General features: G+C 39.9%; 1 protein-coding gene across 5 annotated transcripts in view; it reads right to left on the bottom strand.

The window, feature by feature from the left end:
- Positions 1-22,282, bottom strand: part of SYNE1 (spectrin repeat containing nuclear envelope protein 1) — a 464,341-nt gene that overhangs the window by 176,940 nt on the left and 265,119 nt on the right. For 2 of the 5 annotated variants that reach the window (XM_082855882.1, XM_082855884.1), the window contains exons 1-3: positions 7,924-8,518; positions 2,635-2,829; positions 1,396-1,536 (exon numbers count right to left, since the gene is read on the bottom strand). In XM_082855882.1, the coding sequence (XP_082712008.1) occupies positions 1,396-1,536; positions 2,635-2,829; positions 7,924-8,031 (444 nt within the window). In that variant the 5' untranslated portion in view covers positions 8,032-8,518. Of the gene's footprint in view, positions 1-1,395; positions 1,537-2,225; positions 2,600-2,634; positions 2,830-7,923; positions 8,519-9,342; positions 9,526-9,867; positions 9,991-10,658; positions 10,845-14,706; positions 14,845-15,580; positions 15,764-16,367; positions 16,521-18,851; positions 19,008-19,468; positions 19,635-21,211; positions 21,472-22,282 lie in introns of those variants that run through there. The other 3 variants (XM_082855887.1, XM_082855883.1, XM_082855885.1) reach the window with 3 other exon arrangements.

Here is a 22,282-nt window from a genome sequence, read left to right as displayed (position 1 = left end):
AACACATCATCAAAGAATGAGTAATTCATATTTTAAAATCAGAATTTGGAGAACTGTTTTCCAAATGCTCCAGAACACTGTGAACTTTTTTTTTTTAATTTCCTCTCATCACTTTTGTTATTATTCATCTTATGGCCACTTTTTCTCTAGATTACAAGGTGCTTGAGGGCAAGGGCCACTGCTGCCTCCGCCTTTGTTACACCTCTGGGACCCAGCACAAGGCGTTATGCCCAGCAGGTGCTCGCAATGTATCTGATGAATGCATGAATTGATATGTTCCCTAAAGCTACACAGATTTTTACCAAGAGAATTGTTTGTTTGTTTGTCTTTTTGGCCGTGCCACACAGCTTGCAGGATCTTAGTTGCCTGACCAGGGAATTCCCTCCAAGAGAACTGTCTCATCTAAAGGTGTCTTTGTTTCATTTTCCCCTTTTGGGGGGAGGTAGGTTCTTTTTATCACAGAAATCCTATTTTGAATGCTTTTGCTTTAAAATAAAAATAATATGATTGATTTGTAATACAGTTTATAGAACACTTGCAATGTTCAATGCTTCTCTCTTGATAATAAATTTTAACTTCTTTGAACACTAGTAATTTCATGATAAGGTAATTAAAATATTTTTTTAGTTTTTTGGCTAAAGGAAAAAAAAAGAAAGTATTATTCAACACGCATTAAAACAATTTTGGTTATTGTAAAAGCATCTTTTTGAACTCTATCCAATATTTTTCGTGAAAATTTTTGACATATTTAATTTAGTATAATCTATATTTAATATAGTGTACACAAAAAAGACACCTCATAACAGCGAGCTATGGTCCCCATTTTATAAAAAATAAAATTTAAGATTATTGAAAGATAAGTAAGAAAACTCAAAATGCAAATCTACTTAGGCACTCCAAAATATACACTGACAGCCTTTAATTTTGTTGGCAATTAGCAAATAAAGAAAAAGTCTGATACAGTGAACATAAATTTTCCATCTTCAAAATCTGAGCTGGTAAGCGTCAAAACTATATTCAGTGAAAATGTTAAAACAGCAATAGAATCATGTTATTTTACAACAGTGACACGAACATTTCATTTTCTGTTAGGATGCAGTACTCCATTACAGACAGCTGTCAGAAACTAAAGCCATAATGCCTTAAAACAGGCCTTTCTCCAGCTATCATTTCTGTGACCTAATTTTTGCTCATCTCATTTCAGTAGCCTGGGAGAGGAGATGGTGGGTTAAGCCAGTATTGGTCTCACATGACAATCACAGTTTGTGCAACTATCACACCTAACGGTGTGTTTCTCAAAGTCTACGATTCAGACCCATAATCTCATAAGTACAGAGAATGGAGCCCTGCATCCGTTCAGAGATTTTAGCTGGAGGAATGCCAAGTGGGCGGTACCTGGTTAATGGAAGCATCTGTATTAGCCACAGGTGAAGGGGAGCGACAGGCAGGTGGAGAGGAAATCTCACTGTTGGTTCCCTCCTCCCCAGACTCCTCAGTGACCGGTGACAGCAAAGTGTGACAGCGACCTGCAGTCATCTGTCACATAAAATGTTGCCCAAAGGACATGAAAATTGGTTAGCTATGTTAACAAAAGACCTGGTCAGGCACGCACAGGCCAAAACAGAGATAACTATACAACAAAAGTTAGAATTACTGAGACCCAGATTTACATACAAATTCTGTGTTACCATCTGAAAATTTTGTCCTCACGTGAATATGCTCCTAGGGGCCATTTGTAATATAAACAGGGATAAGGGATGCACGTCACATTATAGAGTGTTCTTGCTGATGAATTATCTCTAATTTATTTTCCTTTTCTTGATTGATTGTATCTTTATAAATTAAAATCATGAATCATACAAATGAGGGAAGGGTCTATGAAATAAAGCTTGGTCTTTTGTGGGTATTTCAAATTCCAAATATTCTAGCAAGATAAATGCACCCAGAGTAATATACTGCCAAAAGAGTCCAGGTGTGGTTATACACTACCCAAAGCACAGCACATTAGGTGTGGAAAATATACAGCACTGAAAAACACTGAGTTATCAAACTAATTAACGCAGTTTAGATGCAAAGTTATGAGGAAATAATGTTGCAGAGAGAAATTAATGGAACTTATTTTAATCCAAAGGTAAACTTTGGATTTTCTAGTTTCTTATTTGTCTAATAATAGCTTTCCTTCCATAATTTATTAAACATTTACACAACAGAATACTCAAACATACCTAGTCAGCCAGTGCTTCAGCTGGAAAAACACACAAAACATATAAGTAGCATGCTTCTCCCATCCCCCAGAAAACTAGAAAACTGTGCAAGGGAATTGTTCTGAAGCTCAGAGCTTCTGAGTATTACTGCTAAATTATAAACAAATGCAGGGCCAACTTTCAGCACGTTAAGTAATTCAGGAGTCTCAAACAAATAGCTTCATTTCAACTGTCACTGTTTCCAGCGTCAAAGATTGGCCTTGGCCCAAAGGTAGTCAGAGAGTTAAGGGGACGTTCCTGAGTTCTAATCTGCAAGACCGGTCACGGATCCCTAAACCAAGCCACGGAGAAGAGCCTAAAGCCACTAGGCAGGAGACAGTCAGAAGAGAGCGAGCTGGCACCCAGCAAACTGGCCTTGACCCTTACTTACCATGACCACAGAGGGGTGGGCCGAGGTCGCGGGGAGGAGCTCCCCGTCCAGGTTCTCCATCCCCTCCGCCAGCCGCTCCACGTCGGTCACCGTCAGCAGCATGGTGGCGTGCTTGGCTTTCACGGTCAGCATCTTGCACTTGGAGTTCAAAGAAGCGATCTGCTCCTGGTAGCCCTTGATTTTCTGAGCCAGCTCCTGAGGAAACATTCCCGCCCCCCCGCGCCCCGGGTGTCACAGCGGCATCCGAAGGAAACAGAACTAGTAGCGTTCATCTTCCTCCGGGGCTGGCCAATGAAATCTCAGGGCTGCGCCAGACGGAGCGGCGGGGAGGCAGGATGTGGACGGTGCGAGCGCGGAGCCTGCCTGCCGAGCTCCCCGAGCCAGACCACAGCGCGGCGGGGCCGGAAGGGGTGCTGCGGCGCGCGCGGCGGCAGAGACAACGCCAGGCGGCCGGGGGATTCTAATCCCGAGAGGCGCTCCGGGCCGCATCGGAATTTATGGGAAGTTAAGCCCTGGCAACTTTCTTGAAAATGCCTAAGGAATCTAAAACTGCCAGATGGTTCATGCCAGGCAAATTAGGTCATGTGATGACTAACACTGCCAAAAACGCAATGCTCAGCTCTTACCCTCCGGAATATGTCAAACAGAGCAGTCATTTGTGACAGACGCATCACAAAGTAAACTGCTCCTAATTCCTGTGACCCGGGGAGTTGCTTTTTTGCAGATAAGGTGAATATCACTTAGCAAACCCTTATTTTTTTATGCAGATTACACCCCAAATAAAATTTTGTACATTCATGAAATTTTCCCTCATGTATGCCATCATGCCTCCAATGTTTCTGATGCCTCAAACTAGGGCTTTGAACTTGAAGTTTGGTTCAATTTTAATGGCTTTTAATTTTTTTTCTTGTTGAAAAAAATTGTTTTGAGAGATAGAAGTTTTAAAACTTTTACAAAGAGCTAATTGACAATATATTCTCAACAGCACATAGCTCTTAAAAAATCTAATATATTAAAATCCTAAAAGAATAATCTAAAATGGTAACTCTAAAATGTTAAATTTATACTTTCTTGCTTAAAAGATGCATACATAAGTTAAAAAATGAGGATTTAAACATTCATTCTTTTTTATTACATTCATGTAAAACATTAACCCTAAAACCACTATTTTTTTCTATTCCTTTTATTTGGCTCCTTCACCTGAAGAGCTGTCATTTAGCGTTTGTACGGAACACGTTTTGTGAGTTTTTATGTGTGTGTGTGTTACGCGGGCCTCTCACTGTTGTGGCCTCTCCCGTTGTGGAGCACAGGCTCCGGACGCGCAGGCTCAGCGGCCATGGCTCACGAGCCCAGCCGCTCCACAGCATGTGGAATCTTCCCGGACCGGGGCATGAACCCGTGTCCCCTGCATCGGCAGGCGGACTCCCAACTACTGCACCACCAGGGAAGCCCTTTGTAAGTCTTTAAAATGATAATGTGTGTATACACACTCAAACTAGAGCTTTGAACCTGAAGTCCAGAAACAAACAAAATGACAAGAGCAAAATGATACATGCATGTATATGTACATGCGTATGTGTATATGTACACACATACCATTTTGCTATTGTTGTCATTTTGTTTCTCCCCTCCCAACCAAAGCTGACTGGGTGGGTGGAAGGGAAAGCAGTCCAGCAGAACTCAGCCAGCATCCTGTCTTCTTTCTAGTACAGAAGTACAGGAATTTTTTAAGCAAGGATTTAAAAAGTAGAAATCATGGGTTTCCCTGGTGGTGCAGTGGTTGAGAGTCCATCTGCTAATGCAGGGGACACGGGTTCGTGCCCAGGTCCGGGAAGATCCCACATGCCGCGGAGCGGCTGGGCCCGTGAGCCATGGCCGCTGGGCCTGTGCGTCCGGAGCCTGTGCTACGCAATGGGAGAGGCCACAACAGTGAGAGGCCCGCATACCACACACACACACACACAAAAAGTAGAAATCATCAGTTCTTTACTTTTCACTGTTACAGATACTTACTTAGTTAAACCTAATAGGATTTTTATAATAGTGATTAAATAGCTATTTACCACATCTGGTCTAGTGCCTAACACATGAGTACTCTATAATAACTGGTAAACGTGTACACATGGAAGTCATCTACCAGCGCACCGGACTCCTTGAATTCTATGTTTTCATAGGACAAATCACTAAGCCTCCTTACCATGGCTTGCCCTGTCTGGTAGATCTGAAGCCTCTGTGTGAAGTGGAGTTAGTCTTAGGCCTCCCATCCTTTGTGCCTACGTGGATGGTCACGGCCCCTACTGCAGTACCCTGCCCAGCATGCTGACAGCAAACGCCCATTTCCTAAATCGATGTTCTCAAGTTATTGTATATAAAACTCATCTAGGGGACTTCCCTGGCAGTCCAATGGTTAAGACTTCGTGCTTCCAATGCAGGGGACGCAGGTTCAATCCCTGGTCGGGGAACTAAGATCCCACATGTTGCTCGGCATAGCCAAAAAAATTTAAAAATAAATAAAACACTAGTAGCAATATTAAAAAAAAAAAAAAACTCATCTGAGTTGTTTGTTAGAAATGCAATACTGGTCCAGGCTTCAAAAGTTTTCAATTTACTAGGCTTCTGAGAATCTGCATTTCATGGTTAGTTCATGTGATCCCCTTGGAGAAACATCTCTCAATAACTTTCTTCTGTAAGAATAAACCTGCCTATATCCCATGAACTTTGTGGCTTAGTGGTCAAATTTGCTAAATCAAAATGGAGCACTAAGGGGGTTAATGTGTTCCCCAGTCTCAGGAAGCATACGTATTTTTAGTTTTTACTGAGTATTTCTGAAAATGATTACAAAGGATGAGTGTACAGGTGGGAATTTCAGGTACAGGAGCTGGCCTTCTGCGCCATGTGGAAAGCGAAGAGCTCTGAGTATTCTCTCCTATCATTTAAAAGTGACAGGATAAGGTTTTTTCAAATTAAATGCAACATTTGAAAAATTACAAGAAAAAAATGCAAATTCCTTAGAAATGAACAATGAGTTTAAGTTATCCATATGGAAACTAGCCTCACCTCAAGATTAAATTCCATTAAAAGCAGACAGAAAATACAGGAAAAAACATTCTTCCAAAATTCTATGTTATGAATCAGGCTTTCCCCATGCAGCACTTTCCTTCCTGTGTTTGTTTTACACATACAATGAGCCTCACACAGGACTACTTCATTTTAAATATGAAAATGGAGGGCTTCCCTGGTGGCGCAGTGGTTGGGAGTCCACATGCCCATGCAGGGGACGCGGGTTCGTGCCCTGGTCCGGGAGGATCCCACATGCCGCGGAGCGGCTGGACCCGTGAGCCATGGCCGCTGAGCCTGCGCATCCAGAGCCTGTGCTCCGCAACAGGAGAGGCCACAACAGTGAGAGGCCCGCGTACCGCAAAAAAAAAAAAAAAGAACAAAAAAGAAAATGGAATCTAAATCACATGACGAAACTAACACATCTACACTAATGTTTAGAAATGGGAGGAGAAAATGTGACGAAATGAACAGATCACTGGACAGCAGCCAGAGGACAGTCTATGGCTGAGTCTGCTGAGAGCCGGCTCTGTAACGATCTTGGGCAAGTCGTTTATTCTCCTGGACCATCATTCTTTTCTTTTATGTGTGATCTTAGTTCCCTGTCCAGGGATCGAACCCATGCCCCCTGCAGTGGAACCTCGGAGTCTTAACCACTGAACCGCCAGGGAAGTCCCCAAAGGTAGTAGATTAGAATCTGGTTTCTATCAGTTACTAGATCTGGAAGATCTGGAGGTCATTCTAAAAAATCCGTTTTTGTTTTCTCATCGGTAACATGGAGATGATACACACACAAAAATTATTACCTCACAGGGTTGTTGTAAAAGATACTCCAAAAACTTTGTGAATTGTTTTAAAAAACATAAAACAAACAAAAAAGCAACCACAGCAACAATGATAATTATTGTTATTCCAGATAGATTTTTAAAAACATATTTTCTGTGCTGTGACTGAAAAGTTGTTACAACAAAATTCTGGGTCTTACAAAATGGGATTAAAAGTAGTTTCAAAATAAATTTGTAGTATACAGTCTAATGTATGACATATAAACAGTGTTTCAAATAGTTGCGAAACATCTTTTCATTTAACTGCTTTAGTGGCAGAAGAGAAATGAATAGTTAACACAGATGATTATCTACGTGTAGAAGTAAATGTAGGTGGGGTATTTATTTACATTACTTGTAAAGCATATGCAAATGTTAAGTGTTGGATGCACTCACTGGCTGTGACAAGAAACTAGAGAACGGCATTTGGAAAGGGGGGAAGTAAGATTTCCCAACCTTACACCTGACACTAACACAACATTGTTAATCAACTATGCTCCAATATAAAATAAAAATTAAAAAAAAAATGCGACAGTTGAATCTTTTGGGAATCTTACTATGCTATTTGGTTTGGAAAAACTGTTGTTCTTATGACAACGAAGTTAAAATAGAGCAGACGGAAGGAAAAACTGAATGTCTGTCCTTGGCACAGAGAAATAAGACACACCCCACCCCACCCCCCAGTCACCTTCCAAAATTCATGATGCTGGGAGCCAGCCCCCAAGGAAAGAGTAAATGTGATCTATATAGGGTTTGACGGCTCAGGAGAGGAAATTCACTAACTGTCAAGGAGCTGGAACACTCAAGCTCCTTGTATGATCTCTGAGACCAGGTCTGCACAAGGGGTGTCCAAGTCCTAAGGTCATAATGATTCCAAAGGTACAAAGAAGGAGGTGCATTTGAAAATGGGGAAGATGCTAACAGGCATAATCTGGAAACCCACAAAACAAACAACATGATTCTGGTAAAAGCAGGTGAAGTGACCTATATGTGAAAGAGCAAATGATTTTCTTTTTAACAAGAAATACCCCTTCTTTTAAAAGAGGACCATCAAAGCAGCAAGACTTTGAGCACTGCTGTTCCTTGCAGTTTGTAAAGACAGGGAGTACAGTGTGTTTTGGTGTATGAACTGTGAGAATTCTGCAGGAGGCAGTCGGTGGGTCGTGCTGGAGATATGTCATGAATGCCGGGTCAAGAGGTTCTGGAATCAAGGGGAAGACGCATGCTACTGGGTCTTGGAAAGTATCAGCAGAAATAGCCCTCAAAATGTAAAGAGAGTCAAAGAGGCTCTCCAAAAACCCAACACATTATGCCCTGGACAGGGAAGACCTTTCTCTTTCGTCCGCTGGAAACCAATCACATATCCTCACCAAGCCAGTGTCCTGCCCTTGAACTCGGCTCGTCATACCTCGTGCCGGGAAATCTGGGCTTGCAGCTCCTGGATGTCGCTGGTGGCCACAGGCTTATCCTCAATCTCTCTGTGAGCTCCTTCTATGAGCTCCTGGAGGTGCTGCATCTCTTGCTCGTATTGTTCATATTGCACCACAGCCTCCTTTGAAAGAAAAAAAAAAAAAGACAATTATCTGTCTATGTCAATAACTGTGTAAGTGCTTCTGTGCTGCTATGTGCCAAACTCTGGTGCTAACTCCTATTTACCCATGTGTCAAGGGAACAAAGAAATGATGGGGAAAATTCCTACATGATATTTCAGAGCCTTCTCTCTAAAACATTTTGGCAAGATTATTGATGGTCTGAAAATAGTTAAGTGGCTAGATCCTCTTTCTCCTCCGTATTGTCCTAAAGACAGCAATGTCATGGTCTAGAACATGGTAGAAAGTGGTACGAAAAACATGATTACTTCATTTTTCCATCAAAGAAATACTAAATATATATGTAAGGCACTCAGCTAAGTGCTGGAATAGGGGATATAAAAATGAATGAAGCATGGGGGGCTTCCCTGGTGGCGCAGTGGTTGAGAGTCTGCCTGCCGATGCAGGGGACACGGGTTCGTGCCCCGGTCCGGGAAGATCCCACATGCCGCAGAGTGGCTGGGCCCGTGAGCCATGGTCGCTGAGCCTGCGCGTCCGGAGCCTGTGCTCCGCCACGGGAGAGGCCGCAGCAGTGAGAGGTCCGCGTACCGCAAAAAAAAAGAATGAAGCATGACTTCTACCCTCAGAAATTTACTGTCTAAAAAATTACAAGATAATGTAAGTAGAGTTGACCAAATAGACCATTAGTGGTTTAATGAGAGAACATGTATACAATTTTTGGATAAAGTAGGTAAAATATCAGTTGAAAGTAGATAAGAGATAAATAGTGTCATTTCTTCCTAGTAAATAATTGTTCTCTTATTAGGGGAAAAGACTAAGAGTTATAGTTGGATGTCCTTCTCAGGCAATAAAATGTATCAATAAGCTGAAATATAAAAAAAGAAAAAAAATTCTGTAATATACCCTAGCAGTAAAGTCTTATTACAAAGTTCTAGATAATTTTCAGATGAATAATGAGATAAAAATCTATGATTGAATACAAAAATTAACCTTCATTAAGTTGTTCTTTATAAAAAAAATAATTGCTAAAAGATAGTTTTCACCAAAGGATATTTTTAATAGAGCTTTCCCCAGGCTTTTGTGGATGATCCAAATGATAGCATCTCATGTCCTTATTTTATATAACCACAACAAGCTGTCTGAGTTAACACTCTGGATGTGTTTTGATGGTTGAGCCCACGCAAATGCTAAGAAAAGCAGCCCATGACTCATCTGGTGCTGCTCTGTGGGTGGCGTGGGGACCGCCTGCAGACGCCGGCTGGCCCCGCTGCACGTGCCTGCATGATGTTGCACTGCTGGATGGCTGTGTGCTGGAGCCGGCTGGCCCCCTCCTGCAGGCGCAGAGCTGCGTGGCACAGCGGCAAGCTGGTGACAACGTCCTCGGGGATCCGGAGCGCGCTCTGGCTCCTCTGCACCGCGTGGACTTTTGGCTTGAGTGACTCCATCTCAGAGAGCAAACGCTGAAAGTGCCAGTTCATATTTTATGTTTTAAAATTTTATACCTTATACAAATTTGATAATTTATTTATTTACATAAAATAGATGTATACATAAAATATACATTTTCCATTTAAAATGTATATTCTGAAATATTTTATGTTTTAATGGTTTATTTCATAAGCAAGAGACATTTACTAAATTACAGCTCTGTCCCAAGTTATAAAAATTTTCCCAGGTATTTTTTTAAATCATGCATACAGTGCTCAGACTAAAACAGAGTTTAGAAATTACTTTTCCTAACTATCCTTTCTTTTTCAGAAATATAGCTCCCTACCCATTTCCCCTGAATTATTTTTGCTTGCCTGTCGGTGAGAGAGTTGCTCCTTGAGACTAAGACGTCCAACTTCTGGAGAAGTCAGTGCTGTCTGGGCTTGCTCCAAAGCAACTTGTAAGTTTCTGAGCTCTGTTTCAAATTTTTTCATATCCTGCAGAGTAAGAGCGATGTTAATGTCGATGTATAAGCACTTGAAGTCCAAAGTCATAGGTGGAGAATAGCATCATGTAACCAGGCAGGACCCTATAAGGCCTTCTGGGGCAAACCCCCTCCCCAATACCCTCTGCTTGAGCTCCTCTCTGAAGTACCCAGATAACAGTATCTCATGCACGTTTCCTGAGCTGTTTAACGGAGCTGAAAAGCCCCCACCAGATAGAAGATGTTAATTACTTGATGACCGGGGGCTCACAGCCCCAGGCCTCCTGGAGCTTAAGGACTGATACTGTTAAGCCCTGTGACATCTCCCTGTTACCTCAACCAGTCAGAGAACTGGGCACAAGCTGATCACATGCTGTGAAGCCCCTCTCCCTCTCCCGGACTTAAAAATGCTTTGCTGAAACCCTGCAAAGGGTTTGGGGTTTTGTGGGGCATGAGCCACCCGTCTCCTTGCATGGCCCAAATCTTTCTCTGCTCCAAACTCCGATGTTTAGGTGTTGTTTGGCGTCACTGTGAGTCAGACACACGACCATAACCATCACAGTCAAGAAGGCTCATCAGAGGTAAGCACTCTACGTTTGATATACAACCACGATTGTTTTTTTAATGATAGACTTTTCCATTTAAATTACTTTTTTTTTAAAGAAAACATTTATGTTTTACCTTGGCAGCATCGTGGAGATTCTGCAAATGAATTCTGATCATCTGCCGCAGCCCCTCAGTCTCCCGTCCCAGGTCTGCTACTTGCTGAGACATTTTTTCCGTGTGGTATACGCTATTGAGGTACTGTAATTTCTCAGTCATCACTTCCAGATTGTTGTAAATCTCTTCAGATTCTTCTAGCATGGTCTAGAGTGAATTATCAATGTTCACGACATTGACAAGTAGGCAGAGAGGTATGGGTAATCAATACGGTGTGGTTTAAAGACCATCAGACTGGGGAGGGAGTAAGGAGACGTAATTCACATTTTCCATGCACATTGTGTAGGTCGTGTGTCTTACTGTGTTTAACCTTCACAGCCCTGTGCCTGCTCCCCACTTCCTGTTACCCCCTTTTCAAAAAGAAATCAAATTTCAGGAGCTGTAAACAATTTGTTGAGGCCACCTGTGTTGGACCATAAGGCTACTGCTGCAACTGCCACCCCAAGCGGCTCCCTGGTGAGGGTCAGGATGTGAGTACTGCCAACAGTGGTGATGCTCTGACGCATTGGGTATCTTCATCAGGTCACTGGCCCCCCTTTTCTCATATTCAAACTAAAGCGATGCTTTTCAGGTCTCATATTCTGTATCTAAGACCTAAGCATATATGGATCTAACAAATGAAAATAAGACAAGAGCATCACAAACACTTGCTTTAAGTGAGACAAAGGGGTAGAAACAACTTGGCATAAAACAAAGCCCTTGTCATTCAAGATAGTATCATCTCTGGGGACTAATAACAACATCAACAGAATAAGAAGCATGTAATATGCATTTTATAAGCAGAGTGAAAGAAGAAAGGGTTAAGGATGCCAGAAATGAGATGTGCTACTGCTTGCAGGAGGGTTGAGAGAAGGCTTCCTGGGAGAGTCACATTTGAGCTGAGTCAGAAGAATGTTTGTATTGACAGATGGGGAGGAAAAGGAAAGACATTTTATGCTGAGGGGACAGAATAATAAGCAAAGGCACATAGGTGAGTGAGCACAAAATGTGCAGTTCCTGGGATGTGTGATGTGTAAAGACGCAAAATGAGAGATGGGACATTACTCTTAGGCAATAGATTCTTATTTTAAAAAATAAAGTACATCTTTTTTCTCACAATAAATGTCAAATACATATATTATATAACATATTATATATTATATAACATATTATATATTATATATATTATAAAGCTTAGAAAATACTGAAAAATAAAGAAGATAAAATAGTCCATAATCCCATATCCCAGAGATAACTTTAAGCAATAACTGCTGTTCAGTTTGGGTATAATTTTAGGTAATTGAGATCATAACATACCTACAATTTTCCATCTTTTTCACCTGATATTAGAACACATGCATTTTCTCTCGCTATGTTGTTTTTGGATAAAGTCAGGCACGGGAGAACTCCCCAGAACGGTGTGTGACAGGCTGAGTTTCCTCCTGAATGTCTGTGTGAGGTCACCACCAATACCTGACATCTGTCCTCCTGTGTCCCTCAACGCACTCAACCCACTGAACTGCCCAAGTCAAAAACACCTGGGGGGCTTCCCTGGTGGCGCAGTGGTTGAGAGTCCGCCTGCCGATGCAGGGGACACGGGTTTGTGCCCCGGTCCGGGAAGATCCCACATGCCGCGGAGCGGCTGGGCCCGTGAGCCATGGCCACTGAGCCTGCGCGTCCGGAGCCTGTGCTCCACAACGGGAGAGGCCACAACAATAGAGGCCCGCGTACCGCAAAAAAAAAAAAAAAAAAAAAAACACCTGGGAACCATGCTTGGATCCTCCCTCTCTTTCAGCCATACCCAACAGCCTCCAAGTCCAGAGTTCTTGCTGGGTAATACCCCTTGATTTTTGTCCTCTCTCAGCCTCCAAAGAGAGGCCTTGTCATTGTCTACTGGAATACTGAGACCACCTTCTAGTTGTCACACCTTCATCCATCTGTTTTCCACAGGCTTCTAAGTCATCTTTCTTAAACTGTAAGTCTGAGCTTGTCACTTGCCTGCAGAACATCTGTCCAAGGCTTAGAGTGACTTCAGGAGAAAGAGGCCAAGTTCTTAACAGGCTTCCATGATCTGTCTTTGTCTTCTCCCTCTTTCCAGCTCTCTGCAGACCTCCTCCCCAGCGCACCAGCTAGAGCACCCCTCACTCCTACTGCCGGGATTTCAACATGCGGTTTTGCCTAAAACTCCACGACAAGTAGGCTGCATGTCTTTCAGGATTCAGCTCAGAATCACCTCTTCCTTCCTTAATCTTCTCAAATCCTGGGCAGTCTGGGTTGGGTACCCTCCCATGAGTTCCTTCAGCATCTTGGGCTCTCAATCCCTGCACTTATCCCACTGCATCGTAATTGTCTAGATGTGTCTATCTCCTTTCTCCCTTTAATTATCAACTCCCGGGGGCAGAGGCAGGGAACATCCTTTGTGTTTCAAATGCCTAACAAAATTCCTAGCCTTGGAAAGCACTCTATAAATGATTATTGAATACATAAATGAATGAGAGCTGGAGCTATTTTAAAAAAAACAAAACCAAAACAAAAAACTACCTTCTTGGTCATTTTAAAGAGTACATTATAGTTTATGAAATCCAAAAATTTACTCAGAAAACTCTGACATTTAAGTTTTCTTTAAAATTCCAGTATAGTCATTAATACTCATATAAAATATTTCCTACATTTCAGGTTACAGAGTAGTAATGTTCTTTTGATCATGATACATTTCCTATTGTTTTTCAAAGAGATTTAACCAAGTTACCAGCAGTTACCAGCAGTGTTTGATAGCTCTCACTTCTTTAAATATGAACTTTAAAAAATACTGTTAACTTGATAATTAAAATGCTCTCTCTCTTTTAAATTTGCATTTCTAGATTTCTAATGAATATTTTTTCATTGTTTACAACCAATTGTAACTTAATTCTTGTCTGTTAATGTATAACGCATAACGTCAGGCAGAACAACTCTGTAGTTGTTTAAGAAAGATTTCTTGGGAGGAGTGTGCAGGATTGATTAGAGAAGAAAGATAAATACAGGGAAACCAATTAGGAACCTGTTAAAGCATTCCAAGAAGGAGAAAATGAGGCTTTGATCTAGAACCCTGTCAACTGGAATTGGAAAAGGGGATGCATTTAAAAGACATGAATATACATAAATCAGAATAAAAGAGAGAAAATCTAAAATACTTGAGGATACTCATGTAACTTAAAGACCACTTTGTATTTGACTGCAAGATAACTGGCTATTAGATATCTGTATCTAATTCAAGCCTAAATTATAAAGGGATGAAATAATTTCCTGGATGATACGGTCGAGAGAAAACTTCAGAGGAAATGAAGTAATGCGGCCCCCATGTGGTGTGGACTCATTCCCAGCTGACCCCTACTTCCTGCGGGAGGTCAGCCCACTGTGACCAGGCAGAAGGGCTGGAAGGAAGAGGCATGAGATTGAGGCTCTGACTGAGGACCCATGTGCCAGGGACTGTGCTTGATGACGGCACATATGTTAAACCATTTGATCTTCATGATAACTCTGCAGTATGAATATCATTTACATCTCCATCTTACTGATAAGATTGAATTCTGAGAGGCAGAGTAGTTTCCTCCAAATTACACAGCTCTAAATGTCAGAACTTGGTTTACCCCGTCAGTCTGAGTCTGGAGGCTATAATCTTTCCACCTGTCCCTACAGCTCTTCCTGGGGAAGAATTTCCCACCATATTCCTGCATACAATTATTTCAAAGAAGCTGCAAAAAAAAAAGAGTAATAATAATAATCTGGATGATTATTTTTGGTCTTGGGAAATGGAAAGTCTAGGGGAGACAGAGGAGGATATTTATTTATATATATGGTCTTATGAAATCTCATGGGTAGCTACTTTCTTTCAATCCCCTGGACAAGTTGTTAGGGCTACCTTACCTTTCTTTTTTCCTGGCACCTGAAATAATTTTACGTCATGGTCCTCTAAATTTTCTGTCAGCCTAGCCAGTTAAATCAAAGCACTCTCTTAGTTACTCTTTGAAAACTATTTTCCCAAAGTTACCTGATGTGAAATGTATTGTTCCCGAAGCTGGCTTGCAGAATTCCATGCAATCTTTCCATGTACTGAGACTTTAGCTTTCTCAATCCACTTCAGAATTGTCTCCAGCATTTCATTGTATTCTTCTAAATGGGATGCTGCCTGAAAAATCATTAACATTCAGATAACAAATGTAAACTCTGCTTCGTGAGCTAGAAATCAGTCTTCGGTCTCTCTTTGGATACAATAATCCTAGGAACTGATCATTATGATATCTGTGATATCTAAAGGTATCATGAAAAATTATTTCCTTATTGAACATCTATTAAGGACTTCCCAGTGACTTTAGGATAAAGTCCAAGTTCTTACTATGCTTGAATAATCTTTTTAAAAATTCTCCATTCTTATCTCTTATTCCTCTACCTAGCTCTTCTCTCTCCCTCCTTTCCTACTCTACCCTCACTGAGTAAGGAGGTGGTAGGTGGGGATTATAGGTTTCAATATTATAATTTATTGGTTGCAAATTCTGATTTAACTCATCCCTGATTACAGAAAGAAACATAATCTATTTGCAAAAGTTCAGTCTATGCTCAACAATTATGATGATGTGTGACCTGAACCAATTAAGTAAAGGCAAACATACATACATATATATTTACTTATTTATAAAAGTCCATTTATAGGAACACCTTTGTCAATAAATTTATTATATGGTTTGATATAAAATAAAGTCAGGTTTACATGTCAATTTTAGGAACACAGGCATGGTATGAAATAAGCTACATTTAACTTACTCTCATCACCGTCCATATTATCTTTTCACTTATTTTTAAAAGCAAAGAATAGAAAATTGAATTTTGGCTTTAGAGAATGTTGATTACCGGCTGGGAAAACATACCTGGCTGAGCTTAGAGAGCCGGTTATTGGCCTGTCTAATGGCCTGCTGGTGAAGTTCAGTCAGTTTTCCAATCTTCTTGGCCAGTGGTTTACCCAGTTGGCCATTCTGTTCTGAGAATTTTTGTACTGCTTCATCTAGGTCCATTAATTTTAAGTTACAGACATCTAATTCCTTTCCTAGCACCTGGATGGTCATCAAAAGGGAAGAACGTTAGACTATAGATAATAAATTTCTCCAGATTTTCCAGAATCAGAAGGATTATATTTTAAATGATTTTTGTAAAAGCCAAATATGTAAGAATAATTCAACTATGATCGGTTCATTTCTGTGTCTTCAGTTGAAAAGGCAGAGCAGGATGTTTTGTAGCCCTGGTGTTTATTTCCTACGAGGCTGAGAGAGCTAAAATTTTCCTTCTGTCCCACCCAAAAAGGATTACCTTTACTCATTGGCAAAATGAGAACAGGGATTTAACTACCAAGAACATCCTTCATTTTGAAATTTATATACTTGTAATCCTAAACCATCATTTAGTCCTTTGACACTACATATGCATGTATATTTATGAATACAGTTTAACTGTGATAATAAATTATACGATATAAGTAGCTCTATATTATTGTATTTACAAAATTTCTTTACTGCCTGCCTTTACTCTCTGGTTTTCATGAAGCCTGCTAATCAAGGAAGCTTTTTTTTTTTTTTCCTGTATCTTCAAAATAAACTAATGCACTCAGAATATTTAATTCATTCAATAGCCCCCCTTATATTTCCACTTCTCCTTCCTTACCTTTTGGTCAGTTATAGCTTGAACTAAATTATCTGTCTTTGCTCTCAGCTTGGTTAGAATAGTTGTGAGATCTTTGGCTATCTTCTGAATTTGCTGGCTGAATTCCTGACTCATGGCCTTGCTCTGTTCAACTTCTTTTATTTTGTCCTGGATCTAAATAATCAATGAGAACAGCAAAATCAACCATGGTAAAAAATTGGATAATTAATACTAATATATATCTCCATCTTCAGATATTGCCAAGAGGCACTCTAGGTCATCAACACTGCTCTGGCATCGAAGTACCTCAACAAGCCAGCCACGTGCAATTACAAACGCTCATGGTTTTCCCTGCAGCCTTACTTCCCGCCATTTTACGTATTAACTGCACCTCTTTCTGCTGCTATTTCAGCAAAGGAACAAGCAATGCATGTACAGTGATTCACTCATCAGATGTTTACAGGAAGCAGTGCAGATAGCTGAGTTTGAACTCTATCTTCTCCACTTACTAACTCTGTGACCCTAAACATACAAACTCTTCTGAGCCTTTTTCTTCATAAAATGGAAAACGATTCCAGATAACTGGAGGCACACAGATTTGTGTCCATGCACCTTTTCATAAGTAGCTGTTAATGATCTGTTAACTCTTTTTCTAACTTCCAATTACCTCTGTACAGTATGACAAAAAAGCACAGAACATGTCCAATGGAAAGGAAAATGAAAAATCACAGTTAATATTTACAAGTTTCTAATGGCTTTGATTTGATATGATAACATTCATATTTTGCTTATAATAAAATGTTGAAGGGAAGATGGTAAAGAAATATTTTCTTTGTATAAATGAAAGGCCTTAAAGAAATCTCTTTAAGTGATGCAGATGTAATGTATGGCATGGTGACTATAGTTAACAATCTTTATTGCATACTTGAAGGTTGCTAAGAGAGTACTTCTTAAAAGTTTTCATCACAAGAAAAAAAATTTTTATAACTATGTATGGTTTTGAATGCTAACTAGATTTATTGTGCTGATCATTTTGTAATATATAAAAATAGCAAATCAAATCTCCTTAGTAGTGAGGAAATACACCATTAAAAGAGTACTTTTTTCGACTTCATTATTTTGAGTTGAGCGCTAACGTAAATGGAATGCATGTGAATAACTCTATTATAGGGAAATTTATCCAGAGGTAAAAAACCTGAAATTTGAACTTCGTTTTTTAAGATCTGAACTCGCCAAGTCATCCTTCCCAAAAGACCTTCCAATGTCTAAGAAGAAAAACCAAATAAGTAATACTGTAAAATATTAGTATAAAATTAGTATTTTAATACTTAAAATAAAAAATAATATTTTAGTTTAGGTCAATAGTATGATGCAGTAGAATTAGACTTTGATGAAAATTTTTAAACACTTTGCATCATACACTGGAGAGTCTAAAAGGTACAGCACACTTACATGAATTTTATAGTTTTATAGTTTCTACAATGCAATACTACTTTCCATTTCATCTATTAGTTTAGAATTATCCTCCCTTTATCTTCTGTAGACCAGTTTTAACTAAACTGCTTTAGTGTTAGGCCACCAAGAAGGTCCTAAAACCCATTATGTTTCCATACAAATGCTACTGAAGCTATTTTCCCTACATGAAAGTGTATGTTCTTTACTAGGAGTTAAGATAGAAATATCCCTCTGATCTCAGTACTATGAATGGCTATGTAGCAATTTGTTAAATTAAAAAAAAAAAAAGGTTTGTTTTAAAATTTATACACATTCCTGGCTTCCCTGGTGGTGCAGTGGTTGAGAGTCCCCCTGCCGATGTAGGGGACACGGGTTCGTGCCCCGGTCCGGGAAGATCCCACATGCCGTGGAGCGGCTGGGCCCGTGAGCCATGGCTGCTGAGCCTGCGCGTCCGGAGCCTGTGCTCCGCAACGGGAGAGGCCACAACAGTGAGACGCCCATGTACAGCAAAAAAAAAAAAAAAAAAAAAAAAATTATACATATTCCTTTCCTTAGTTATTTGGAAGTTAGAGTTAGACTGATAAGACTTCCTCTAGACACAATACGGGACCCTATAGCATGCATTTGGGGTAGAAACCTCATTCCTGGTTTTACCTTATTTTTTTAACTCCGATTTTCCCTTTTTTCAAATATCTTCACCTACTACTTCTTACTGAACTGAAACAACAAAAGAAGAGTGCCTGGCAGACTCTGGATACTCTATACATACTTGTTGAATACATGAAATGTATCTTTGTTTCTCTGAGTAATTTCCTTTTGGAAGCAGATAAATTATCTTTAATGTTTGACAGTATTGTTCACATCTAATATCTTCTCATATGCTTATTGTCTATGAATAAGACCTCGAATTTAATATTATTATTTTATACTGATCTTTTTTTTTTAACTCTGTTTCCATGAAGACAGGATTGTGAAAATCACAAACTCTCATACAAGAGTACTGAGTCTATAAAAGAGTGGAAAAGTACTCTTTCTTGACCGTAGGTTTACCTGATCGTGGATAGTTCCTAGGTCCAAGGCCACTTCAGCTAGCTGAAGAGAGAGTTCAGAAGGTAATATAGTATAAAGACCAAGATACTTATTCTTCTGTTCTTCAGCCATTTTCTCAATGTTCTGTCGGTGATTTGTGGCTTCTGTTAGGAGAATCTGAAGAAAAGACCAACATAAGAAATTTCTGGGAGCCTGATAAGGAAATTAATTTCTATGGGTACAGAGACAAGGCTATGTACTGTTCCTCAAAATATGATTGTGTGGAATTAGAGAAACCCATTTACAAAAAGCAAAATTTTCTTTAGTCTCAATAAGAAGCATGTCCACTTTATACAGAACAAAAGAAAGCCCAATGAAATAATACTAAAAGTCTTATAGAAAACTTTTAGTTTTCTGTAAGTTACTGGGAAGTTCTCTGCTGAACTTCCCAGTAATTTATCTTGCAGCTTATTAATAATTTCAGTGGCTTTTATAACCTGATGACAAATGTACATAAATGTTTATAAAACATTTCTAAAAATTTTTAATTCAATTATTTCATTGAATATAAACAGATACATTTGATTAAAAGCAGGACAATTTTTTAACATGATGGGTCTAGGGAATGAGTTTCGTACCTTAAGTTCTTCAAGTTGAGCATCTATTTCTATTGTTGGATTCCCCAAATACTCCTTCGTTTCCTGAACCCAAGATTTTACAGAATTGATGTGGGTCTCCACCACTTCTCGCTCCTTCAGCTCCTGCCTTAACACCTTTCTGTTCTTCTTCACTTTCTCCTGTATACTTTAGATACAATAAAGGGAGAAAGCAGATGTGGATTGAAACGAAAGGAACCCCCCCAATACATGACATCAAATTGTCAAAAACAGACATTAAAAAAGTGAAGCCGCCTATCTTTTCCAAGTAAAGACACTTCCCCCAAACTGCCAGATGATTTTCAGTAACATTTAAGTTTTCTTCAAGTATAACAGGAGAAAATACATCACGTGAAGTGAATGAATTATCCCTGGAAAATTGAGAGCTGACATACTCCCATGCCACTAAACTGCAATTCATTTTCTTGTCGAGAGTAACCTGGAGATTGTTTGATTATTTATTTCCTCTTTGAAAATCTACTCATGGTGCAGAATCATCAGCCTTTAAAGGTAATGTGTAACTGGAATATTTGTGCCTATTAGAAACTAGTCTTTAAATAAAGACTCAAACTTTGGAAATTTTATGATTAACAATGTTCAACATCCAAATTTTAAGTCTTTATTTGAATTGACATAAATTTGGTTAAAAAAATTTAAATACGTGGAGTCAGATTATCCTGAACTCACCTATAGTGAAGGGGTGAATGTAGGATATGTATGAGTAATAGTAGTTAATACAGGAGTTAAATTACATAGTGACGTTTCCTCTCTGGCCCCATAAGTGAATCAGGCTGGTTACATATCATGAAGATTAACTTTCAGGACTTCCCTGGTGATGCAGTGGTTAAGAATCCACCTGCCAACGCAGGGGACACAGGTTCAAACCCTGGTCCGGGAAGATCCCACGTGCCGCGGAAAAACTAAGCCTGTGCGCCACAACTACTGAGCCCATGCACTGCAACAAGAGAAGCCCGCACACCGCAACGAAGAGTGCCCCCCCCCGCCTTCCACAACTAGAGAAAACCTGTGTGTAGCAATGAAGAACCAACACAGCCAAAAATAAATAAATAAATAAATAAAAGATTAACTTTCTCTAAGTTCACTATCAGTAAATGACTATTATTTACCTGGACTTTGGTATCATCCTTGCTCTAATCTATGTGTCATCCAATTTAGCCAATGAGTTATCAAGATTTATCAAAACCAAGTACTCAATAGCTCCCAACTGTTTACCTTTTAAGCTTTATGTCTCATGAATCGCCCCATCACCCAAGAGTTCCCCTGAGGTGACATGCTTCCTTCCACGCTTTCTTGTTATTGCCCTGTTTGCAGAGCTCTCCTCCCACCTCACTGGCTGGCTCAAGCCTGCTTAGTCTTTAGCTTAAACACCCTTCTGAAGAGAAGCCTTCCTTGACTCCTCTCCTAGTTTAGTTGCCTCTGCTTTGATTTCCCTTAGTGCCCCTCCCATGTTCCACCTAAAAGGCATCTTTAGTTGTCTACCTCTGCTGCTTGACTATAAACTACCTGAAGGCAGAGACTGCATCTGGTTCATTACTATATTTCTAAATACGACTAGATATGTACTAGATAGCAAGGATGACAGGAACAGAGCCCCACATTTGTAAGGTGGTCGGGGGGAGCACTCCCAGACTCTTAATACCACATTTGTCCCTTTGGGTCATGGCCAAGTTTAGAAGCAGAGAATGAGAGCAGGTGTATAATTACTTCAGGCACTGGTCCTGCATTGCCGTGATTTCCTGCACAGTGGGTAGCTCTTCTCCAGGGGACAGCTCGGCCCCATCCTGGAGCATGCTCAGTGCTTGCTGCTCCAGCATCCGTAAGCCCGACTGTTGCTGTTCCAGCTCCAGAATGAATGTGTCATGATATTCAAGAAGAGTTAGGAGTTCTGCTTTTGAGGCTTTCTCTGCTGAACTTCCCGGTAATTTATCTTGCAGCTTATTAATCGTTTCAGTGGCTTTTTTAACCTGATGACAAATGTACATACTATGAAGTTCAAAGTAAATAAACTGAAAAAAAGAGGGCAATTCCCATAAATGCCAAATCTGACACTAATGCATTGGAGCACGATAAAGATGATGGTGTCAACTCTAAATCTCAGGAAACTAAAATGTGAACAATCTCCTTAACATGGAAGGAAAGACCACGCTATTATTCTGGGTTTTAAGATTTAATCTCAAAATAACATCAGGGCAGGGACTCCCCTGACAATCCAATGGCTAAGACTCTGTGCTCCCAATGCAGGGGGCACGGGTTCGATCCCTGGTTAGGGAACTAAGATCCCACATGCTGCATGGCGTGGCCAAAAATAAATAAATAAAATATATAATAATAATAGGGCAATCAGACATTTCATAACATAGAAAAAGGTTTTGTTAAAAAATTTTCTTTTACTAAACAGATAAAAGAAAAACTCTTTTCAATATTTACGCTAACATGAATACGTGCCTTTGAGTCATAAAGGAAGATGTGGCTTAAAACTTGAACCCTACTTAAAAGGGAAGATATTAAATTAAACAGGATTTGGAAAATGAGTTAAATTCCTGCTTATTTCATGGCAAAGACAAAGTGTTTTGCACTTTTTCAGGGCCAGGAAAGAAAGTGTCACTAAGAGCCTCACAAATGGGGCAAAATGGGCTTGTCCCCCTTTCAAATGTGATTACTTGGCTTATTTCCTATTAAAATAACTGGACCCAGCCTTGGGACTAAATTGCACATTGCATATGTATTTTATTTCATAATTTGGTTTTCATATCAATGTAAATAGAGATTTTTTTG

This window comes from Leucopleurus acutus (genome assembly GCF_964270905.1).
Source record: "Leucopleurus acutus genome assembly, chromosome: 15".
Classification (NCBI taxonomy): domain Eukaryota; kingdom Metazoa; phylum Chordata; class Mammalia; order Artiodactyla; family Delphinidae; genus Leucopleurus; species Leucopleurus acutus.
The sequence above is the reverse complement of the archived record's forward strand: the minus strand, read 5'-3'. Positions and strand labels throughout refer to the sequence as shown.